The following is a 24,590-nucleotide window of genomic DNA, read 5'->3' as shown; positions in this document are numbered from 1 at the left end:
CATTCAACCACTGAGCCACTCGGGTGTCCCAGAACCACAAAGGTTCTGGTTAGAAATTCATATATAGGGGATCCTTGGGTGGGGGCTCAGTGATCGCCCCTTCGGCCTGGGGCGTGATCCTGGAGTCCCAGGATTGAATCCCACATCGGGCTCCCTGAATGGGGCCTGCTTCTCCCTCTGCCTGTGTCTCTTTCTGTTTCTCTCTGTGTCTCTAGTGGATAAATAAATAAAATCTTAAAAAAAAGAAGTTCATATATAATATATATAGGAGATATTTATATTTTTATGTTATGAAATATTTATATCCAAGAACATGGAATCTCTCTCTCTTTGCTCAAGTCTTTGTATGTTCTTCAATAAAATGATATAGTTATCTTCTTAAAGGTCTTGTATGTTTCTTGATAAATTCACTTCTAGACATTTTTAAAAATAGCTTTAATGATGCATAATTCACTTTATAAAGTTGCACAGCCATCCCCATGAATCAGTTTTAGGACTTGTCACTACCACCAAAATTTCCCACGTAATATGTTGCAGCTTATCCCACTTTCACCCCTGGCCTTAGGCAACCACTGATCTTTCTGTCTCTATAGTTTTGCCTTTTCTGGACATTTACCATGAATGGCATCATATAAGATGTAGTCTTTTGATCTGGTTTCTTTCAGTTTACATACTGTTTTTGAGGTTCATTTGAATTGTAGCAGGTATCGGTAATTTGCTGACAGTATTTTTATTGCTGAACAGTATTCTCTGTATAGCTATGTCACATTTTCTTTATCCACTCATCAGTTGATGACCTATTATGAATAATACTATTATGGATATTTGTATACAAGGTTTATGTGGACATATGTTTTCATTCCTCTTAGGTAGATTGCTGGGTTGAACCATAAGCTTGTCTTTTTAAGAAACTGTCAAACTGAAAGAAAAAAAAGAAACTGCCAAACTGTTTTCCAAAGTAGATGTACTGTGCTGTTTTAGATTTTCACAATGTCTGAGGATTTCACTTACTCCACACCGTCACTAACATCTGGTATTGATGTCTTTTTGATAATAGGTCATTCTAGTGGGTATTAGTTATCTCTAGCTACATAACTAATTATCCCAAAACTTAACTGCTTAAAAGAAAATATTTAGGGTGCCTGGGTGATTCATTGGTGGAGCATCTGCTTTGGGCTCAAGTCATGATCCCAGGGCCCCTCAGGTCCCTGCTCATTGGGGTGTCTGCTTCTCTCTGTCCCTCTGCCCCTACCCCCTCATGCTTTCTTGCTGTCTCTCAAAAAAAAGATAATGTTTCCTGCTCACTTCAAGTTGTTGGCACAATTCAGTATCTTGTATTGTAAGGCCAAGGTCCTCATGTTCTTGCCAGCTCTTAAGTTGAGGGAATGGCTTAAAGGCCACTGAATTCCTTGATTCTTGGTCCCCTTCTTCCATCATCAAATAAATAATCTTTTTTAAAAAATCAAACATTCATTACTTGGCAGTTTCTGTAGGTCAGGAATATAGGTGTGGCGAGCCAGGTTCTCTGGTTTAGGATTTCATGTAAGATTGCATTCAAGGTATTATTTGTGGCTCTTTCCACCTCAAGGCTTGCCTGGGGGAGGATCTGCTTCCAAGTTCACTCAAGAAGTTGTTAGTAGGATTCAGTTCCCTACAGTCTGTTGGACCAAGGGCCTTAGCTCCTTGCTGGCTATTGGCTAAAAGTCTCCTTCAGTTCTTTGCCACGTGCCATGTGGGCAATTCACACATGGCAGCTGGCTTCCATCAGAATGAACAAGAGAGCAAGAGAGGGTGACTGAGGCCAGAGTCTTTTTGTAACTTAATCTCAGAAATAACACCCTGTAATTTAGAGACAACCTACCACATTCACTTTTTTTTTTTTTTAATCACTGTGGCTTTTATTTGCATTTCCTGAATGACTGATGATGTTGAACACCTTTTTACGTAGTATTACCTGTTCACATATCCTCTTTGGTGAAATATCCACTCAGGTTTTTGCCCATTTAAAAAATTGAGTTGTTTGCCTTTTTTACTATTGAGTCCCAAGAATTCTTTCTATACTCTAGGTACAAATACTTCATTAGATATTTGATTTATAAATTGTATTGGTCTTCTATTGCTTTGATAACAAATTACTACAAGCCTAGCAGTTTAAAGGACACAAATTTATTATCTTACAGATCTATAGGTCAGAAGTCTGCTGGGCGGATCTCACTGACCTAAAATCCAGGTGTTTACAACAGCTGTACTCCTTTCTGGAAGTTTTAGGGGAGAATCTGTTTCCCGCTCGCTTCAAGTGGTTGGCACAATTCAGTATCTTGTATTATAAGGCCAAGGTCTTCATGTTCTTGCCAGCTGTTAAGTTGAGGGAATGGCTTAGAGGCCACTGAATTCCTTGATTCTCGGCCCCCTTCTTCCGTTGTCAAAGCCAAATCATCACCAACAGGTCAAATCTTCCCCATGTTGTGTCTGACCATTCTTCATCAACCTCTCTCACCACAGCCAGGAAAGGGTCTCCTCTCTTAAGGACTCGTGATTAGGTTGGGAACATCTAGACAATAAAGGATAATCTCCACATCTCAAGTTTTTTTTACCATTAATCATTTCTGTAAAGTCCCTTTGCCATCTAAGATTATAAATTTATAGGTTCTAGGGATTAGGAAGTAGACATTGGGGATGGGAGGCAGCATTACTCTGCCTACCATACAGATATTTTCTCCCAGTCTATGGTTTATTGTTTCATTTTCTTTTTTTTTTTTTTTTTTGAAGATTTTATTTATCTGTTCATGAGAGACAGAGAGAGAGAGGCAGAGACACAGGCAGAGGGAGAAGCAGGCTCCCTGCAGGGAGCCTGACATGGGACTCGATCCCAGGTCTCCAGGATCACACCCTGAGCTGCAGGCGGCGTTAAACCGCTGTGCCACCGGGCCGCCCTTGTTTCATTTTCTTAATGGTATCCTTCAAAGTACAAAGTCTTAATTTTTTTTTTCTTTCGTGAATCATGCTAAGAATACTTTGCCTAACTCAAGGTCCTGAAGATTTTCCCTTTGTTTTCTTCTAGAAATTTTTATAGTTTTAGCTCTTCAATTTAGATTTATGATCCACTTTGAGTTACTTTTTACATATAGTTGTAGGTAAGGAATTTTTTTTTTTTTTTTTGCATATAGCTATCCAGTTATTTCAGCACCATTTATTGAAAAAACTCTCCTTCCTTTCATTGAATTGTTTTGGCACCTGTGTTGAAAATCTGTTGGCTCTAATTGTCAGGATTTATTTCTGAACTTCTAATTCTCTTCCACTGATTCGTATGTCTCTCCTTGTACCAATTAACACTGTCTTCTTTTCTAGGTATTTTTAAGTTTTTGTTACTGTTAGGAATGGAGTTGAGATTATTTTGAATCTAAAATATTCTTAACTGAGAAATATTTTCCTTAAAATCACTGAGAGTTTGATATTTAACCTATTATAATGCTGTCTCGGCATTGGAACAGAAGGAAAATGAAAATTTTATGCCTAAATTAGGTAACTTGAAAATTGCTTTGACTCTGTGAAATCCTATCTTACAGGACTTAAGGTGCATCAAATATTTTGATGTTAGTATTACATTAAATATCTTGATGAGAGGGATTCCCTGGGTGGCTCAGTGGTTTGGTGCCTGCCTTTGGCCCAGGGTGTGATCCTGGAGACCCGGGATCAAGTCCCACGTCGGGCTCCCGGCATGGATCCTGCTTCTCCCTCTGCCTGTGTGTCTGCCTGTCTCTCTCTCTCTCTCTCTATCATGGGTAAATAAATAAAATCTTTAAAAAAAGAATCTTGATGAACAGTATGTAATTTTGTATTTTGAACAAGTTATTATTATTATTACATACTCATATTCCCTTTGTGTAAGTAACATTTCCAAACCCAATTTTCTTACTTATTCCTTTCAGATCAATCTCTAGAATCCCGTAGACTCTGCAACAAGCCAATTCAGAGCTTGCCCAACATGGAGAGTATTTTCAGTGAAGCCCTTTTGAAGATGCAGAAGCAGCATCCCGGGTGCCTTGCTCCAGAGACTTGTGTCCGTGCAGTCCAGGCTGCCGTGCATTGTCCCTACGAAGTGGGCATCCAGAAGGAGAAGGAGCTGTTTATGTACCTTCAGAAATCAGGGCAGGCTAGAGCCCTGCAATATGCTTTCTTTGCAGAGAGGAATGCAACTAAGTGGTCAACTCCCTCTGGAGCATCCTGGAAAACAGCCATAGCACAGCCCATCTCCTCAGTTGGCGTTGTCGGTAAGAACAGGGTGTGGTCAAAGTCATCCTCCAAATCTGCACATACAAAGTGCTGCCATTTGCGTAGGGCCACTACGTACCAGCCTCTATACTAAACATGTTACTTGCATGGCTAACTTATTTTTCACCCCAGCTCATGAATTATCTTCATTTTACATGTGAGGCCTAAAAACACCACCATTCTCATTGTTTAGCTCATTCTCACCAATGAGCTAAACCCAAGTGGTGTGAGGGTCTGACACTAGGTCTGTCTGACTCCAGACTCTGGGTATATTTTTACTCATACCCCCCTCTTCCCTGTATGACTCAGTCACTCCTGGAGTCCCCAGCAATGATTATTATTTGTACCACATTTCAAAGTGTGGTCTGTCACTCTTGTAGCCAGGTTTTTGGAATGAAGGCTCTGCCTTTCTGGTCCCTGGATCCATTCACTTCTCATTCAACACCACTATCCTCAAATCCCTCTGCACCCTGAAACAGTGACCTACTTTTTTCCTCTGGAATTTCTTCAAACAAAACATCTTCTTTCCTCAGAAGCTAGCCCTCTGACTGGCTTCTTTGGGCTACTTTCCTAAGTTTCCCTTGTTCTTCATCTTGACCCAAGAGTAGTCTTTGGTAGAGTTTAAACCCCCTGAAATGGTAAGCAAAATGTTGTATGTGTACAGTCTTTGACTAAAAGTGTCAACTCCCAGCTATCCAGCACCAACCCAATTTGGGAGGAGAGAGCCCCCCCTACATCTTCCCAGTCTACTGTATCATTCACACTGTGCTCCTTCTACATCGACTCTGTTCACTTATGGGGTTTTTAAATTTTTAATTTTATTTAAATTTAATTAATTAACATATACTGTATTATTAATTTCAGAAGTAGAGTTCAGGGATTCATCAGTTGCATACAATACCTAGTGGTCCTCACATCATGTGCCCTCCTTAATGCCTATCCCCCAGTTACCCCAACCCCTTCAGCAACCCTCAGTTTGTTTCCCAGAGTTAAGAGTCTCTCATGGCTTGTCTCCCTCTCTGATTTTTTCCCCATTCAGTTTCTCCTCCTCCCCTTATGGTTCTCTGCACTATTTCTTATATTCTGAATATGAGTGTTGTGAGCCTTTTATTTTATTTTTTTTAAGATTTTATTTATTTATTCATGACAGACCTAGAGAGAGAGAGAGGCAGAGACACAGGCAGAGGGAGAAGCAGGTTCCATGCAGGGAGCCCGACATGGGACTCGATCCCGGGTCTCCAGGATCATAACCCAGGCCGAAGGCAGCGCTAAACTGCTGAGCCACCAGGGCTGCCCATCTTGTGAGCCTTTTAAAAAAGATTTCAGATTCATGCCTGGCACGAAATGTCTAAAAGCTTATAGTTTTGTTTTTTTCAGTATACTCCATATTGTTCAGAAAAATATATGAAAAGGTGTTTAAAATACGTGGAAGATAACTTGGACACAAATAAAGGGAGAGGATTTGGTCATTCCCCCCTTCTTCATGTCTATCCTCAGACTACTCCACTCCTTGTGCCCTCTGGAATGTTCCTGAGGCCTAATCAGCTCCCTGCCTCAGACCTGGCCTACTCTGGACACCCGCTCCTCCTGCAGCCCTCTCAGGAGAATGCTGTTGCTTTTCTCACAGTCCACTGGCCCCGAGTGTCACTTCCCAGTTCCTTTCTCAGTGTCTCTCCTTCAGGACACTCCTCTGTGGTTCTGCTGTCTGGTCTCATCGTCACTCTCTCCCTCCTCACTATTGCCATGGCTCCTATCACCTCCATTTGCTGAGAATGTTGGTACCTGGCATGCAGTTATCCACTTTCCCCCACATCCGGCTGCTACCCTGATTGCCTTCATCATCTGGGCGGACAATACCTCCAGCCCTGTTGCTTTGTGGTGCCTTCACTTCCTCAGATCCAGTGACAGTCCCCTCCCTTCACATCCATGACCCCTTCTTGTGGCTTTTGCATATGTCTTGCCTTTACCCTGAATATTTCTCCACCTCTGAAATTCAGATTTTGAACTTTCCCCCACAACCTTATGTCTTCCCAGATTTCTTAGTCAATTATTCCAACTACATCCCATTATCAGCTCTCTTTATTTTCTCTTCACACATTTCATTTCCAGGATCATCCCTTCCACCACTCTCTTGTCAATATCCTCAAGTTCCGTGACTCATCGCCCTTTCCCTGTGCCCCCTGGCAAAACCCCAACTGTGTACTTCCATGAGCCCATGTTCAGACTTCTCAGAACCTGTTGGTGATACCACAAGTTCACACTCCCCCACCTTGCCTGGGCTTTTGGAGTCATCAAAAAGGAAGAAGATGGAGGGGAGGGGCACCTGGGTGGCTCAGTGGTTGGGCATCTGCATTTGGCTCAGGTCATGATCCTGGGTCCGGGGAATGAGTCCTGCATCAGGCCTCTCATAGGGAGCCTGCTTCTCCCTCTCCCTGTGTCTCTGCCTTTCTCTTATGTTCTCTCATGAATAAATAAATAAGATCTTAAAAAAAAAAAAAAAAGAGGGAGAAGACCACTCTTGACTAAAACTGCACCACCAGTAGTAAAAGCATCCCTTATTCTTTATTTACTTCTGTCAATAGAAGAGGTTCTTGACCAGAATTAATTCCGTGGCAGTTAAAGGCAATGAGTTATTAGGGAAGCAGGACTCCTTGCCCCATGTGTATTTAATGAGAAAAATGAGGAAACTAAATTCAATATAAATATAATATGTACCTTTGAAAACATAATTATCAACAGTGAAAAGCTTGATTTTTCAGTCTTTTTTTTTTTTTTTTTTTTTTCTGGAGACATTTGAGACCACAAGTTTGTGAGAAGAAAATTAGGAGCTAAGAACTATTTTGTTTTTGTTTTTGTTTTTACGATTTGTTTATTTGACTGGGAGAGAGAGTGAGCACGTGAGCAGGGGGATGGGCAGAGGGAGAAGAAGAGAGAGCCCTCTGGCAGACTCCCTGATGAGCTTGGAGCCCCCATGTGGGGCTCGATCCCAGAACCCTGAGATCATAACCTGAGCCAACACCAAGAGTCGGCCGCTTAACCGCCTGAGCAACCCAGGCACCCCGGAGCTAAGAACTTTTCAAAATAAATATATATGGTGTTTTTATGTGTATTTTTGTTTCAGTGGTTAAATGAAATGTGTCCATTTATAGGGCTAAAGAGAATCTAAATTTATTTATTTATTTATTTATTTATTTTTTTTTTTTGAGAATCTAAATTTATGACTAGGACACTTGCAAAAAGCATTAGTCAGGTCCACTTTATGATCTGGATTCTGAGTTGATTTGTAGCCCCAAAGATTATTTAGCAGGTCTGCTCTGAGAGGTGAGCACTGGAGAACTGTACTCTACCCTCACATGTGCCTTTCCCTCACTGCTCTGTGGGTGGATCTGAGATACCACCCACCTTATGCTACACTTTATGAAGTACTTTCACATTACATTTCGTTAGTCCTTGTTGTCTCTGTGAGATTATAATTTCTATACTGTTCGAAATTTTATGTGAAGCTTGGGACTGAAAGCTAGGAGCCCAGGCTTCTGAACCCCATGCTCTACTTCCTATTTATCCGGCTAAAGTTTAGGGTACAAGTTGCTATAGCAGCAAGAGGTATCCAGCCTTCTTGCTACTGAGTAAAAGGCTGATGTTTATTAATTTTGGAATATTAAATGTTTTTAAATAATATATTATGTTAAATAAATTAATACAATTTGAAAATTAAATATATTCCAGAGAAACAATGATTTCTGATGACTGATAAGATTCTGTATGCAAAACCAGTCCCCAGGGGCATCTGGGTGGCTCAGTGATTGAGCATCTGCCTTTGGCTCAGGTCATGATCCTGGGGTCCTGGGATCGAGTCCCGCATTGGGCTCCCTGCAGGGAGCCTGCTTCTCCCTCTGCCTATGTCTCTGCCTCTCTCCGTGTGTCTCTTAAATAAAAATCTTAAAAAAAAAAAAAAAGCAAACTAGTCCCCAAAAAACAAAAGAAAACAAAACCAATCCCCAAAGCTAGTCAATATAGAAGAGAAATATATGAATAGTTTTCACGAAAGAGTTTCATCCACAATGGGTTCATTAGGTAACAGATAATGTACTGCTGTAACAGATAACAATCTCAACGGTTTAACACAATAAAGATTTATTTCCTGCTTGTTCCATAAGGTCATTCCAGGAGAAGTTTTTTTGCAACTAATGGCTCTTCCATTCTCCTGAACAAGGAGAACAAGGGAGACTGAACTGGGAGACTGCTGACTCAACAAAGGTCAACAAACTTTTTTTAAGGGCCAGACAGTAAATATTTTAGGCTTTCTAGCCATATGATCTCTTTTGCAACTACTCAACTCTGCACACAAAAACAGCCATAGATAATATGGAAACAAATTAGTGTTTTAATAAAACTTCTATGTGACTGAAAGTTGAATTTGATATAATTTGCATGTGTCACAAAATTTTCTTCTGGGCAGCCCGGTGGCTCAGTGGTTTAGCGCCACCTTCAGCCCAGGGCGTGATCCTGGAGACCCGGATTCGAGTCCCACATCAGGCTCCCTGCATGGAGCCTGTTTCTCCCTCTGCCTGTGTCTCTGCCTCTCTCTGTGTGTCTCTCATGAATAAATAAATAGAATCTTTAAAATATATATATATTATTCTTCTGTGGTTTTCAACTATTTGAAATGCAAAACCATTCTTAGCTCACAGCAGTGCAAAAATAGGCAGTGGATTGTATCTTGCCCATAGACCATAGTTTGCCAGCATCTCCTCAAGGGTCTCCTCCAAGGCTTCACACCTGCTCTTTGCATCCCCTACATCCCAGTAGTAATGAAGGATCTTGTGGGAGATTGTAGGGGCCAATCGTGATCCCACACCACCCTCCTCCATTTCATTGACCAGAATTACTCACAGGCCCTATCAGGATACATGGCATCCAGAATAGTCTTCTATATGCCCAGAAGAAAAATGAAATGGTATAGGGAAGAAACAGTGACATCTTTGCCATCAGATAATTTTTCTGCATTTTCTGTTCTTCATGCCTTTGCTTAAAGTAGTGTTCACTTTCCTCTTCCCTTCCCCAGTCTGGTTGGTTCAACATGCCCAATTTCACCTATTTCAATATGATCTTTCTTCAGATATTTCTGCAAATATCTTTATCTTGAAGCTTTTCTTGATTCATCCAACCAAAAATAATCTCTTTCCTTGGAATCACCAAAGAAATTTGAATTTCTTACATCACTTACTTTACCTTGTACAATGGATATTTGTGAACTTTTTTTCTTCTCATCTCTAGATTATAAGCTCCTTGAGGTTTGATACTACTCATTTTTTTATAACAACTGTATTAAAATGTAACTCAAATACCATAAAATTCACAATTCAATGTAAAATGGAATTTTCTATGGAAAACAGTATGGGAGTTCCTCAAAATATTAAAAATAGGGGGCACCTGGGTGGCTCAGTCAGTTGGGCATCTGCCTTGGGCTCAGGTCCCAGTGTCCTGGGATCAAGCCCTGCATCAGGCTCCCTGATCAGCAGGGAGTCTGCTTCTCCCTCTGCCCCTCCTCCCACTTGTGTTCTCTCTATCTGAAATAAATAAATAAAATCCTTAAAAAACTTAAAAATAGATTTATTGTGTGATCCAGCAATTCCACTTGCAGGTATATACCCAAAAGAATTGAAAGCAGGGACTCAAACAGAATTTGTATACTCATGTTCATAGCAGCATTATTCATAATAGCCTAGAAATGGAAGCAGCTCAAGTGTCCATTGACAGATGAATAAACAAAATGTGGTATATACATACAATGGGATATTATTTAGTCTTTTTTTTTTTTTTTAAGATTTTATTTAGGGACACCTGGGTGGCTCAGTGGTTGAGCATCTGCCTTTGACTCAGGGCCTGGTCCCAGGGTCTGGGATCGAGTTCCGCATTGGGCTCCTGCAGAGAACTTGCTTCTCCCTCTCATGAATAAATAAATAAAATCTTTAAAAAAAGACAGAGAGAAAGAGAGAGGCAGAGACATAGGCAGAGGTAGAAGCAAGCTCCCTGTGGGGAACCAGATGCAGGGCTCAGTCCCAGAATTCTGGGATCACACTCTCAGCCAAAGGTGTCTAGACGCTCAACCGCTGAACCACCCAGGTTACCTATTATTCAGTCTTTAAAAAGAAATTTTGACATATATGTATATACAATGTGGATAAACCTTAAGGATATTCTGCTAAGTGAAATAAGCTAGTCACAAAAGAACAAGTATTATATGATTCCACTTATATGAGCTACCCAGAGAAGTCAAAATCATAGAGATAGAAGGTAGAATGGTGGTTTCTTTGGGTTAGGGGAGGGAGGATAGGGATGGATTATTTTTTGATGGGTATGGAGTTTCAGCTTTGCAAGATGAAAAGAGATAGAGATGGTGGTGCTGGTTGCACAATAATGTGAATATGCAAATGCCACTAAACTGCACACTTAAAAATGGTTATGATGATAAATTTTGTTATGTGTATTTTACCATAATTCAAAGAAAATGTAAGTGCATCATAACAATGTCGCCAAAAAAAGAATACATTTCAGTAATTTTTAGATATTCCAAAGTTGTACAACCATTGCCACAATCAATTTTATTCTTTTTATTTAAAAATTTTTTTTAAGATTTTATTTATTTATATGAGAGGGAGAGAGCATGAGCAGAGGGAAGGACAGAGGGAAAGGAAGAATTAGATTCTCTGCTGAGCATGGAGACCGACATGGGGCTCAATCCCAGGATCCTGAGATCATGACTTGAGCCAAAGTCAGATACTTAACCAACTCCGTCACCCAAGAACCCCACCACAATCAATTTTAGAACATTTTTATCACCCTAAAAAGAAACCCTGTACCCATTAGCAGGCATTCCTCATCTCCCTTCTCCCAACCCCTGGCAGCCACTAATCTACTTTCTGCCTCCATGAATTTGCCTATTCTGAGCATTTCATTTAAATAGAATCATACAACATGTGACCTTTTGTGTCCAACTTCTCTAACTTAGCATAATGTTTTTAAGGTTCATCCATGTTATAGAACTTCATTCTTTATTCATATCAGTACTTTATTCCTTTTAATAGCTTATTAATATGCCACTGTAGAGATACACTTTATCCATTCATCAGTTGATGGACACTCAGCTTCTTTCTACTTTTTGGCTGTTTTGAATAATACTGCTATGAACATTTATGTAAAAGTTTTGTGTGGACATGTGTCTACAGTTCTCCTCGGGAGATATATATATATATATACCTACCTGCCTACCTACTTACTTAGGAGTAAAATTTCTGGGTCATGTGGTAATCTCATGTTTAGCATTTTGAAGAACTTCCAAATTCTTTTCCACAGCAGCTACACCATTTTACAATCTTCTAGCAATTTATCTGGGTTACAACTTCTCTACATCCTCACCAGAACTTGTTATTGTCTCTCTTTTTAATGATATCTCTCCTAGTGGATGTGAAGTGGTAGCTCATGGTGGTTTTGATTTGCATTTCCTTCATGATTAATGACATATCTTCACATATGTTTATTGGCTATTTGAAAATTTTCTTTGGAGAAATGTTTACATTGTATTTTTCCTGTGAGTTATACGAGTTCTTAATATATTTTGATAGAAGCCCCTTATTAGATATATAATTCTGTGGGTTCTTTTTACTTTATTAATGTGTCCTTTGAAGCACAAAAATTTTTAATTTTGATGGCATCTAATTTATCAATTTTTTTTCTTTTGTTGCTATGCTTATGGTATCAGAAGAAACCATTGCTTTATCCAAGATCATGAATATTTACTCATAAGAGTTTTATGGATTTAGCTCTTATTTCAGTCTGTGATCCTTTTGAATTAATTTTTGTATATGCTGTGAAGAAGGAGTCCAACATTCTTTTGCATATGGATATCCAGTTGTCTTAGGATCATTGTTGAAAAGACTATTCTTTCCCCATTAAATTATCTTGGCACCCTTGTCAAAAATCAATTGGCCATAAGTTATGAGATTATTTCAGGACTCTCAATTCTATTTCATTGATCTATATGTCTATCCTTGTACTACACTGTCTTGATTGAATATCGTAGCTTTGTCATGAGTTTTTTTTTAAGATTTTATTTATTTATTTATTTATTTATTTATTTATTTATTTATTTATTTATTTAAGAGAGAGAGCAAGAGAGCATAAGCAGGGGAAGCAGCAGAGGGAGAAAGAGAAGCAGGCTCCCTGCTCTCCTTCATGGGGCTCGATCCCAGGACCCTGGAATCATGACCTGAGCCGAAGGTCGATACATAACCGACTGAGCCATTCAGGCACCTTCATAAGTTTTTAAATTGGGAAAGTGAATCCTATAAATTTGTTCTTCTTTTTATTTTTAACTTTTATTTATTTATTTTTTTAAGATTTTATTTATTCATGAGAGAGATGGGGGGGCGTGGGGCAGAGACACAGGCAGAGGGAGAAGTAGGCTCCATGCAGGGAGCCCGATGTGGGACTCGATCCAGGGTCTCCAGGATCACGCCCTGGGCTGAAGGCGGTGCTAAACCGCTGAGCCACCCGGGCTGTCCTATTTTTATTTATTTTAAAGATTTTATTTATTTATTCATGAGAGATACAGAGACAGAGAGAAAGGCAGAGACATAGGCAGAGGGAGAGGCAGACTCCATGCAGGAAGCCTGATATGGGACTCCATCCTGGGACTCGAAGATCACACCCTGAGCTGAAGGCAGACACTAAACCACTGAGCCACCCAGGCATCTCTTGTTCTTCTTTTTTATTTTATTTATTTATTATTTTATTTTATTTTATTTTATTTTTGTTCTTTTTGTTGTTGTTCTTTTTTAAATACTGTTTTGGTTGTTCTTGATTCCTTGTATTTATGTATGAATGATAGAAGCTTGTTATTTTCTGCAAAAAGCCAGTTGAATTTTTGATACATTGGAGATGTAGATCAGTTTGGGTAGTATTGCCATATTAACAATATTAAGTCTTCTGATCTGTGAACATGAGATACCTATTTATTAGGTCTTCTTTAATTTATTTCAGCAATGTTTTGTGGTTTTTAGTGTACAAGTCTTACACAATTCTTTCTTAAATTTATTCTGAGGTATTTTATTCTTTTTAATGCTATTACAAATAGAATTGTCTTCTTAATTTCATATTCTGATTGTTCATCGCAAATATATAGAAATACAATAGATTTTTTTGTGTATAGATCTTGTATTATACAACTTTGCTGAACTTGTTTATTAATTCTAATGTGTGTGTGTGTGTAGATATTACTCAGTGTCACATCCTCTGGAGATTAACACAGTGCCTAATCTTAACTAATATTCAACCCATTTGTATTCCTTGAACTGATCTCTTTATATGCCCTATTGCCACAGAAGCCTCTCATTTACTGAGTAATTTTTCAGTTCCCAGTATCATTGAATCATTCTTTCTCTTCTTCACTCTTATCTGTAGGCTTGGGAACAATGGGCCGAGGCATTGTTGTTTCTCTTGCGAAGGCCAAGATCCCAGTGATTGCTGTGGAATCGGACAAGAAGCAGCTAGAGACTGCTGATATGATAATAACTACCCTCTTGGAAAAGGAAGCATCCAAAATGCAGCGTAGCAGCCACCCGTCGTTAGGACCAAAACCCAGGTTAACTACATCTATGAAGGAGCTTGGTGGTGTAGATTTAGTCATTGAAGCAGTATTTGAGGAAATTAACCTGAAGAAGAGGGTCTTTGCTGAACTGTCGGCTATATGCAAGCCAGAAGCTTTTCTGTGCACCAATACTTCAGCCCTAGACATTGATGAGATTGCTTCTTCCACTGATCGTCCTCACTTGGTCATTGGCACTCACTTCTTCTCACCAGCTCACGTCATGAAGTTGTTAGAGATTATTCCCAGCCAATACTCTTCCCCCACTACCATTGCCACAGTTATGAATTTATCAAAAAAGATTAAAAAAATTGGAGTAGTTGTAGGTAACTGTTTTGGATTTGTTGGCAATCGAATGTTGAAGCCTTATTACAATCAGACGTATTTCTTGTTAGAAGAAGGCAGTAGGCCAGAGGAGATAGATCAGGTGCTGGAAGAGTTTGGTTTCAAAATGGGACCTTTTAGAGTGTCAGATCTTGCTGGATTGGATGTGGGTTGGAAATCTCGACAAGGGCAAGGTCTTACTGGACCTATGGTGCCTTCAGGAACTCCTGCCCGGAAGCGAGGCAACAGGAGATACTGTCCAATTCCTGATCTGCTCTGTGAATCAGGACGATTTGGCCAGAAGACAGGGAAAGGTTGGTACCAATATGATAAGCCATTGGGTAGGATTCACAAACCTGACCCCTGGCTTTCTGAATTTCTGTCACAGTACAGAAAAACCTATCACATTGAGCCACGTATCATTAGCCAGGATGAGATCCTTGAGCGTTGCTTATATTCACTTATCAATGAAGCATTCCGTATCTTGGGAGAAGGGATGGCTACTGATCCAGAGCACATTGATGTTGTCTATTTACACGGGTACGGATGGCCAAGGCATAGGGGTGGACCCATGTTCTATGCCTCCACAGTTGGGTTGCCCACAGTGCTAGAGAAGTTGCAAAAATATTACAGGCAGAATCCTGATATTCCACAACTAGAGCCTTGTGACTATCTGAAAAAATTGGCTTCCCTGGGCAACCCGCCTCTGAAAGAATGGCAAAGCTTGGCAGGACCCCCAGGCAGCAAACTGTGATTCAGCCTTCCAGGTTACACGCACATGCTGGCATCAGGTAATGCTCACTGAATTTCATTGAAATTAAATCCAAAGATCCTGAGTAAGATTGTACTGAAATATAAAGCAGAAGAAATAATTGATCAGCTAAATCTTCTCTTTGGGACTTCTGATTATTCTAATGAGTCAGATCTTTAGAAATATGCTCCCTATGCCTCTGAATCTGTCTTTATTGGATAAATTATTTCAATCCCAGTGAATAAAACTTGCATTGATACCATAATAGCTAAGGAGAGAGACTCAGGAATAAGTTAAGGTTTCCAAGGGCTTTGATAGTTGGAGATGTCAACAATTAATAACTGATAAATGCAACTAAGCCACAAATTCATTCTGACCCCTTTCAACCTAGAGTCCAGAGGGGCATTAATTCAGCATGGAAAGCCAGGATGAATTTTAGTCCAGAGTCTCAGAGATGGAGTGGGGATAGTTGGCAGGGTAAGGTCCGCAGGGAGGGTCTCTGTGAGTATGGGAAGTCACCCAAGGAGAGGCAGAAGTAGTTACCAGAAAGAAAGGCAGGGGCTCAATGGCATAGCAGTGCTAAAGTTGTAGGCAAAACACAGTTGGGAATTAGTGAGGGAGTCAGGTACTTTAGACTAGAATGGGGAACTCAGAGTAGCTTGGGAATTCATACTTGGTGTGTTACTTCATATAGCGCAGTTCCATATGCATGGTTGTGCTTGCTGCTTGCAAAGGGCTCAGTAATGTTTGTTGGTAATTTCCTTGGGACCAGGAGATGTCTACAACCAGTTATTCTTTTCTATACCTGGAGAAGTAACAGAAAGTAGTCATTATTGACTTAATATAAGAAGGGATCTTAGAAAACATCTAACCTCCTCTGATTCTATGATAGAGTCATGATACCAGACTCCCTGTCATGGTGAGCCCTTGTGATGCTGGGTATGGAAATTGTTGAATCTTGAAAAGTCTGAAGTTCCTGCCAAACAAAATCTGTATAACTTTGTCATAAGATTCTCTTTTTACTTTTTTGTGGGGTTAAAGTTGAGGGGCCAATCGACACAAAAACCTGCACACAAATGTTTATAGCAGTATTATTCATCATAGCCCCAAATTGGAAACAACCACTAGATCTCCATCAGCTGAGGAATAGATAAACAAATGGTGAAATAGCCATACAACAGAATATTGGGCCATAAAAAGAAATAAAGTAAGTACAGATACATACTACAACATGATGAACCTTCAAAATGTTAGGCTAAATGAAAGAAGCCAATCACAAAAGGCCATTTTATGGACATTCGTGTGAAATAAAATAGGCAAGGCTATAGACACAGAAGGCACATCAGAGGATGCCTAAGGCTGGAGTAATTAGGGCTGAGGGGATGGGGAGGGACTGCTCATGGGGACAGGGTCTCTTTTGGGGTTGATAATAATGTTCTAATATTATTGTGGTGATGGTTACATAACTGTGAATCTAAAAACCATTGAGTTTGATTTTAAATGGGTGAGTTGTATAGTATGTGAATTATAACTCAAAATTGTCAATAAATAAGTAAATAAACAAATGGGCTCAACTTGTCCTTCAATGTGATGTAAATGACCTATTTTCACAGTATTTTCACCTGTGAACCCAAACAAAATGATCAGAAGTTCTGATAGAGAAATCTTGTTCTATTATCAAAAACAAAAACTCTAGAGTGTTCCTTGAATTGTAGTTTAATTTAGAATAATTTTTAAATTGTATATTGCTGGATTTTATATAAATTGATATATAAATTTTTAAATTAAAGAAAATTTTAAAAATAATTTGCAAAGTAGTGACTCTGCCAAGTGACTTATCTGCAAATTAATGTTAAAGGAGTGGTGCGCGTGTGCACACATACACACACTTTTTCTTCTTTAGACCCTGAGTGGATTTTATTTTGAGTTCTTAAAACTCATTTTCACCCCACACTACCTTCCAGGTTGGGCCTTTGAAACTAGAGTGTCTGTGAATAGATTTTAGGAGTCAAAAATCCCTGAAATCGGGCAGCCCCTGTGGCACAGCGGTTTAGCGCCGCCTGCAGCCTGGGGTGTGATCCTGGAGACCCGGGATGGAGTCCCACGTCAGGCTCCCTGCATGGAGCCTGCTTCTCTCTCTGCCTCTCTCTCTCTCTCTCTCTCTCTCTGAATAAATAAATAAAAAATCCTTTTAAAAAATCCCTGAAATCTTATGCTAATGTTTATGTATACAAATATGAATGTATTGCTTAGAAGAGGTACCACATCTTACACCATATTCTCTCTTTCTTTAAGATTTTATTTATTTATTTGACACAGAAAGAGTGAGAGCACGAGCAGGGGGAACAGTGGGCAGAAGAACAGGGAGAAACAGGCTCCCTGCTGAGCAGAGAGCCTGGACGTGGGGCTCGATCCCAGGACTCTGGGATCATGACCTGAGCTGAAGGCAGATGCCCAACCGGCTGAGCCACCCAAGCATCCCTCATAGACTCAAAAAGTGTCTGTGACCCAATAAAGGTTAAGGACTAACATTCTCTATGTAATATGAGGAGAAGAAATAGGAGTTCATTTATCCTTATTTTATACTAAAGGAGGCAAAACAAATTTGCTGGGTCTTACATACAACAGTGGTTAATATGATGAAGCCTGTCCAGGATACTCTAGTTCATCCTTGAAAATGTACTTGCTGAGAAGAATTATTTTGTTATCATTGTTGTTATTGATTATTTTAAAACTGCCTGTCTTAAAAAAAAAAAAGCTTCTGAATGACATTTTAAAAATGTGTTCTAATGGCAATTGCTCTGACAAGAACTATATATTAGAAGCATCCTTGAAGCTTTGCCATAACGCCCCAGCTCTAAGGATGAGATTGTGTTCCTTACACTGTGCAGCCACTGTGCAGCTGTGGTTTCTATCCACTTAGTCACTTCCAGCAAGAACAGGTGTGCATGAGAGAGATAGAGGGTGGGATCTTAAACTCCCCGATTAATAATGTTTCAGAATAGTGTATGCAAATCATACTCCACAGCAGTTAGGAATCTGAAATTTCTAGCGTCTTACATTCATCTTTAAAATAGACGCCTAGAAATCTGAAATACTGTAGGCTTCCTAGATTGGCTGACCCTTCTTGGTAGCCATTGATGAGATTAATAGAAATGAAGTTCTCTGGACCAAAAACAGCTTCCTGCAAGAACAGAAATAGTTTTGACTATTTTTGTGACTATCAAGGCCATCTGCTTATCTTGCCAGCTTATAATTTTGAGATTAACAGACAAATTACACCTCTTCCTGGTAGGACAGCAGCATTATTATACAATTCTGAAGGATGCCATTCATACTGTGTTCCAACAGTTGTCATTCACACAGAAATAATGTGAATAGCACCCCTGGGAGTTGTGCAACACCCATCATTGTTTTCAAGTCAAAAACTAGAGTTTTCAACTCGTGTAGAGGTTTTAAGTCAAAAATTCTTTCCTCTGTGTATTGCTATAAGTATCTTTCTAACCAAAAGTTAGTTAACAAAAGTAAAGGGAAAATTTCCCTTTCTATTGGTGTCTCCAATGGAACCAAAATTTCACAAAGATTTCATCTAGTCTGTTCATCTTAGTATATATTTTTCTAGCATTCTGACGAAGAGGAACATAAGAGAGATGAACAGAGCTTTTTAATTCTTGTCTAAAGTATTTGAGGACATTTCTTTTTTTTTTTTCCAGGACATTTCAATTGTAATATTTATTTTCTTTCACCAAGCTTAAAATAGCCTAGCAGAATGAGTGCCTGAATGCATCTAATAAGGTGACATGAGCAGAGCTTTCACTCTAGTTAGGGTCACTCCACCTTCTGTAAGAGGAAGCACTTGCCAATTCTGGCCATAATGTGAAATCCTCAGGGTGGGTAGGGCAAAACCTTCTCCAACCAAACCATAACTGCCCTTGAATTGCCGAAGTCTGCCAAGGCCTAGACATTTGTTAATTTGTACATTTTGGCAGAGACTGTTGGCTGTCCCCCAAAGTTTTTCTTCTTCTGTAATAATAAACTTCTCAGTTTTTTGGCTGAGCATTAGGTTGCTCAAAATACACAATTTATTTGTCAGCTTCTCTTGCATCCAACTGTGAATGTGAGGACAGATCTAGACAATGGGATGTATCTAGAAGCATCACATGGCAGCTTTTGGGAACCTACCTGAGAAATCACATGATGTGCTTTCTTTGCCTATTTCTTTTTTGTCTCTCCCTCCATTTTGCTGCCTGGAATGCAGATGTGACAGCTGGAGTCCAACCACTATCCTGGACCATGAGGACAAAGGTCATGCCTTAGGGATAGCAGAATGGAAGGCTGTATGTATGTATGTATGTATTTATTTATTTGAAAGAGAGAGAGAGTGCACACAACTGGGAGGAGGGGCAGAGGGAGAGGGAGAAGCAGACTCCCCCCTGAGCAGGGAGCCCAATGTGGGGACTTGATCTCAGGACCCTGATATTACAACCTAAACTGAAGGCATATGCCCAGCCATCTGAGCCACCCAGATGCCCAGAATAGAGGGCTGTAAAGAGCTTGGTCCCCAAAGACCTCCTGGAGCAGAGTTGTCACTCTACTTTCCAACAGTCACTTATGTAAGAAAGAAATAAGTTCCTATCATGTGTAAGTAGTCAGTGTAAGTGACTAAGTCATGTGTAAGTAAGCCAGTGTCATTGTAGGTCTTTAATTATCACAGGCAGGGCCTAAGAATCAGTGGGGTTTTGTTTTTGTTTTTGTTTTTCTCAGTGCCATAGGTAATTCTGATGCACAGGCAGGCTTAAGAATCCAGTCTCATTAAACAGGATTTCTTGTTTTAAGAAAAAAAAGAATTTGCCAGTATGATGTGTTTTTTAACTTGATACTGAATTGCTCGTAAATTTTTATGTTATGTTTCACATAGAATTGTTGTAGGCAGTTCTTGGAGATGCTAATTAAGAACCTGAGAATAGGGCTTTAAATCAACACTTAGTGAAACAGTCTGCCAGGCCTACTTGAACCTCAGATGGACTCCTACTTAATTAGAGAAAAAAATACTCAAAGTTTGCATTATCAGAAGGTAATCAACAATAGCACAAAAGAAAAGAAGAAGGGACGCCTGGGTGGCTCAGCGGTTGAACATCTGCCTTCGGCCCAGGGCATGATCCTGGAGACCCGGGATCGAGTCCCGCGTCAGGCTTCCTGCATGGAGCCTGCTTCTCCCTCTGCCTCTGCCTGTGTCTCTGCCTCTCTTTCTGTGTGTCTCTCATGAATAAATAAATAAAATCTTTAAAAAAAGAAAAAGAAGAATTAAAGAAGTCATATCTTGAATTAAACAAAGGCTATCTCTCAGCACTGACCACAAAGGAGGTGGTAAATCTAGAGTACACAAACCTTCTGGTCCGTAGATCAGAGATCTCTGAAGATAAAGCCCTTCCCAAGGAAGTATAAAAGATGAATCCATAGAGGTACAGGCAGAAAATATTAGAAGTGATTGCTACTTATTTTTGTCCAAAAAATAAGAAATTAATCTTTATTACTATTTCATGTATGTGGACACTGTTGGCCTCACCAGGTTGTATGGTATGCCTGTTGTAGGCAGCCATATGTCAGGAATGAAGTATCCTGTGGGGAGAGGCCAAGTTCCAACATATAGAGAGGTTGACAGTGGCTTCTTCCCTCTTTCATTTGCTGTTAGCATGTTGAAAAATACTGCAGATTGTGTAAGCTGGGATAAGTGGATATTTAGACTTAATTATTTAATCTGACCAAATTAACCCTGAAAGAAAAGCAACGTTGAAGATAATCCAAATAGGGGCACCTGGGTGGCTCAGTTGGTTAAGCATCTGCCTTTGGCTCAGGTCATGGTCCCAGGGTTCTGGGATCGAGTCCCACATCAGGCTCCCTGCTCAGCGGGGAATCTGCTTCTCCCTCTGCCCCTCTCCTGCTTGTTCTCTCTCTCTCTCTCTCAAATAAATAAATAAAATCTTTTTTTAAAAGGTAATGCAAATAGCACAAAGGTAAACAACAGGAAAATTGAGGAGCCAATAGATCTGATATCAGTTTTTTATCAGGTGCATTACAAGATAGAATTATTTAGTCAGATCCGGCAAGAGGTTGACTGAAAAGCTTTGAAATTACCAAGAACATTATTAGGAATATTGATTTGTAATCTACCATTCATTATGAAGCTTGCCCTAAGTGTGTATTGTGTCTTATGATATTAGTCAATAATAGGATGAAATCATCACCTATTAGCAAAATGTTTTAACATTATTTATTTCATCATTATCTCATCATTTATAAATTTCTTTTCTTTTTTTTTTTTAAGTAGGCTCCACGCTCAGCATAGAGCCAATGTGGAGCCCAAAAGGGCTTGAACTCAAGACCCCTGAGATTAAGACCTGAGCTGAAATCAAGAGTTAGACATTTAAGGTGTTCCCCAGTTGCCTCCATTTATAAATGTCTATTTTATTGTGTTTTATAATGTAATATAAAAGCAAAATTATACAATTTAAAAACATCCTCCATATCAGAGATGTATACTAAAATTTTTTTTAATTTTTATTTATTTATGATAGTAACAGAGAGAGAGAGAGAGAGAGGCAGAGACACAGGCAGAGGGAGAAGCAGGCTCCATGCACCGGGAGCCCGACGTGGAATTCGATCCCGGGTCTCCAGGATCACGCCCTGGGCCAAAGGCAGGCGCCAAACCACTGCACCACCCAGGGATCCCTGTATACTAAAATTTATGTGAGTATCTTTACACAGATCCTCCTTTAGGAATGAGAGATTTATTCTCCTAACTGCTAGCAGTGCTGCCAGAAAAATGACCTTCTTTGGGGATTGCCTTGCTCAAGGTCAATCTTCTTCCAAAGGGAGCTTGCATCCAATGACTGCTCAATGCAGGAGTAGGAATTCATGGTCCTCTTGCCCCATTTCAGAAAGACTGACGGCTCTAGAGCTCTCTGTGATGTCGGTCTGGGGTCTTTATCAGCACTGCATTGAACTCAACTTTTCCCTCTGCTCGTTCCCACTTCCTCCTCTTTCCTTCACAGGTGTTCATCCCAAGAATACTCCTCCTCTCCATCTCAGAGTCTGCTTACCAGGGAACCCAAACTATGACAATGAAAGTGCATGATCAAAAATATTTGGATCCATATAATATCTATCAACTCTCTGGCATTTGCCTAGTAGATTTCTTCTGGTTTCACTTCTCATCAATTTTTATGAATATTCTTGGTGTGCTAGAAAAGAATGTGCATTCTTTGATGAATATGGGTTTCTAATGTAAGATCAAGCTAGTTAAATTATGTTTGTCAAATTTTCTATTTAGCCTTGATGATGTTTTATCTTTAGTTTGCCTCCTCCTGTGATTGGGGGCAATTACCCATGCCAGAGTGGGGACTCCTTTCCTTGACACAAAGAGCCAGAAGTGATTGCGTGGCGCATGTAGTGTAAACAGGCTCTTACCTATGTCCCTTGTGGAAGCATTTCTCCTCCAGGAACCAGGACTTCTAGATCCCAGAGTGTTAGTTGCTGATACAGGAAATAAAATTCTCCAAATAGGTCACTGGCAGTAATGGTAAATGGGGTCACTTCTACTTCCCCTCTTTGGTTCCCATAACCTTGTAGTCTACCTATTAGGAACATAGCACCATGTAATGGTTATTGATTCAGAGTGTGAACTGCATCCCAGAGGACTGTACCCCATCCTCACAGGATGTCATCTCCAAGCTGGCACCTTAGGGATACCTTCAAAGAGATACTCTGTTATTCTGTTAGGAAGGCTAATAGCTTCTGGGGGTTGTACTACAATTGAAGTATTATCGTGAACTATAATTGAAGTAGGGAATCCATGCTTATACGCCCACTTCCACACCACCTCTGTTTTAAAGTGTGTCCTTTGGTCTCATGCAATGTTATGTGGGCTCTTGTGTCACTGGCTCAGACTTTCTCTAAGTCCTTGGAAAAAAAGCCCTGCAGTCAGGAAAGGAAACCCCACAGATGGAATATACATCAATTCCAGTCAAGATGAATTCCTCATCTGCTGAGTGAAGAGTTCCAATATAATTGGCTTACCACCAAGTTGTTGATTGGTCTCAGGACTCAGTAGTAGGACTCAGTATTCAGTAGTACAGTGCCTGGGGCTAGCTATACATTCAGGAGCTAGATTAGCCTTGGTGAGTGAGAGCCCATCCTGTTGGGCTCGTGCATAGCTTCCATCCTTACAGCCCACTCTGTTTACAGGCTATTTGTGCCCTCGCAAAGGTGGTCAAGGACACTGGCTCATTGATGTCAGCTAGCCTGGCCACTCTACCTACTTGTTTATGTAATTTATCTTCTGTGGTCGAAATTTGCAGGATGACATTAATGTGATGACATGACATGTGATGCACAGCTCTTCAGGGTTGGTGCCCATTCCCAAAGTCCATGCCTCAGTTCCCCAGTTTTTGCTGCCCACTATCATCCAATATTTCTCCTTTTAGGCCTCGACCAATCATTCAACCATTTGGCAATTTGCCATTGCCTATGTATATTTTTTACCTCAAGTTACTTCTCTGGAGTCTTTTGATTCTTTCACCATCTGCCATGGCAGTTCTCACATATCAACTTCACTGACTACGTGCTATCACTTTCTCCAAGCCTCCAAGAGCCAATTTAGCAGTGTATCAGTAATGTGTCCCAGCGTCTTTACCTGGGCACTAAATTCTCTATCATGGAGAGTGCTTTCATATCAATAAGCTTCTCTACCAAAGTTTATATCTGCCCGCCCACCTTGATCTGACACATTCAGGGCTCACTCCCAAATGTACTTTCCTCATTTCTACTGATAACATGTTGGCTAATACTATAGCTCCTTAAGATATAAAACCTTTCCTTCCTTAGTTTTAGCACTGCCCTGTATGGGTTACTTCGTGACTTAACTGTAATTATTGTTCTAGTGGCCAGAAGGGAAGATATTTCCTGAGCTAGGCATGTGTCTTGCAGAACAGAAGCCTCTGAATTGTCTTTGAGCAGGGGGGGCATGAGTGGGGAGTCACAGGTCTTTCACAAGGAGAGGCAAGCCTCCTTCACAGAATTTGATATTTTTAAATTCATTGACCCAGATGCTCCCATTTCAAGTCACAGGGTCGCACTTCTTCCTAATCACAGCCCTACCTTTGGCAAAGCAGAATTTCCACGAGAATCCAACCCTCCTTAGAACTCCATTTCCCTTATAATTTAGTCCTGGTCTTGATCCTCCGTTTTTTTCTGCCCTGTGACTGCAGTAGATGAGTCTCTTACACACTGCCAGGGAAGGCCTCTGACATTGGCTGTTCATCTTACATTGGTAATTAATGACCTTCACACCTTTTATTGTGTTTCTCTAGTGTAGCAGTAGCCCCCAGCAACAGCCATCTGACTCCATGTAATTACCACTTCCTATAAACCTCTCAGATGCCTGAGATATTGCCCTCATTATCTTCTATGGGTATCCCACTTCAACGTCCTCACTGATGAAGGTTGGTTGTTGTTGTTTTCTTAAGTAGGCTCTCCACCCAGCGTGGAGCCCTCCACTGATATGAAAGTTTTAACTTTTGCACAGTTATAGCATGCCAG

The 24,590-nt window shown here is 40.2% G+C and overlaps 1 protein-coding gene across 1 annotated transcript in view; it reads left to right on the top strand.

Annotated features, from left to right (window-relative positions):
• Positions 1-16,799, top strand: part of EHHADH (enoyl-CoA hydratase and 3-hydroxyacyl CoA dehydrogenase) — a 48,488-nt gene extending 31,689 nt beyond the window's left edge. The window contains exons 6-7 of the mRNA XM_025451178.3: positions 3,930-4,271; positions 13,735-16,799. Of these exons, the coding sequence (XP_025306963.1) occupies positions 3,930-4,271; positions 13,735-14,996 (1,604 nt within the window). The 3' untranslated portion in view covers positions 14,997-16,799. The remainder of the gene's footprint in view (positions 1-3,929; positions 4,272-13,734) is intronic.
• Positions 16,800-24,590: the final 7,791 nt, after the last annotated feature.

Source organism: Canis lupus, chromosome 34 (genome assembly GCF_003254725.2).
Source record: "Canis lupus dingo isolate Sandy chromosome 34, ASM325472v2, whole genome shotgun sequence".
Taxonomy (NCBI): domain Eukaryota; kingdom Metazoa; phylum Chordata; class Mammalia; order Carnivora; family Canidae; genus Canis; species Canis lupus.
Note: the sequence above shows the minus strand (reverse complement) of the source record. Positions and strands in the feature narration are given on the sequence as shown.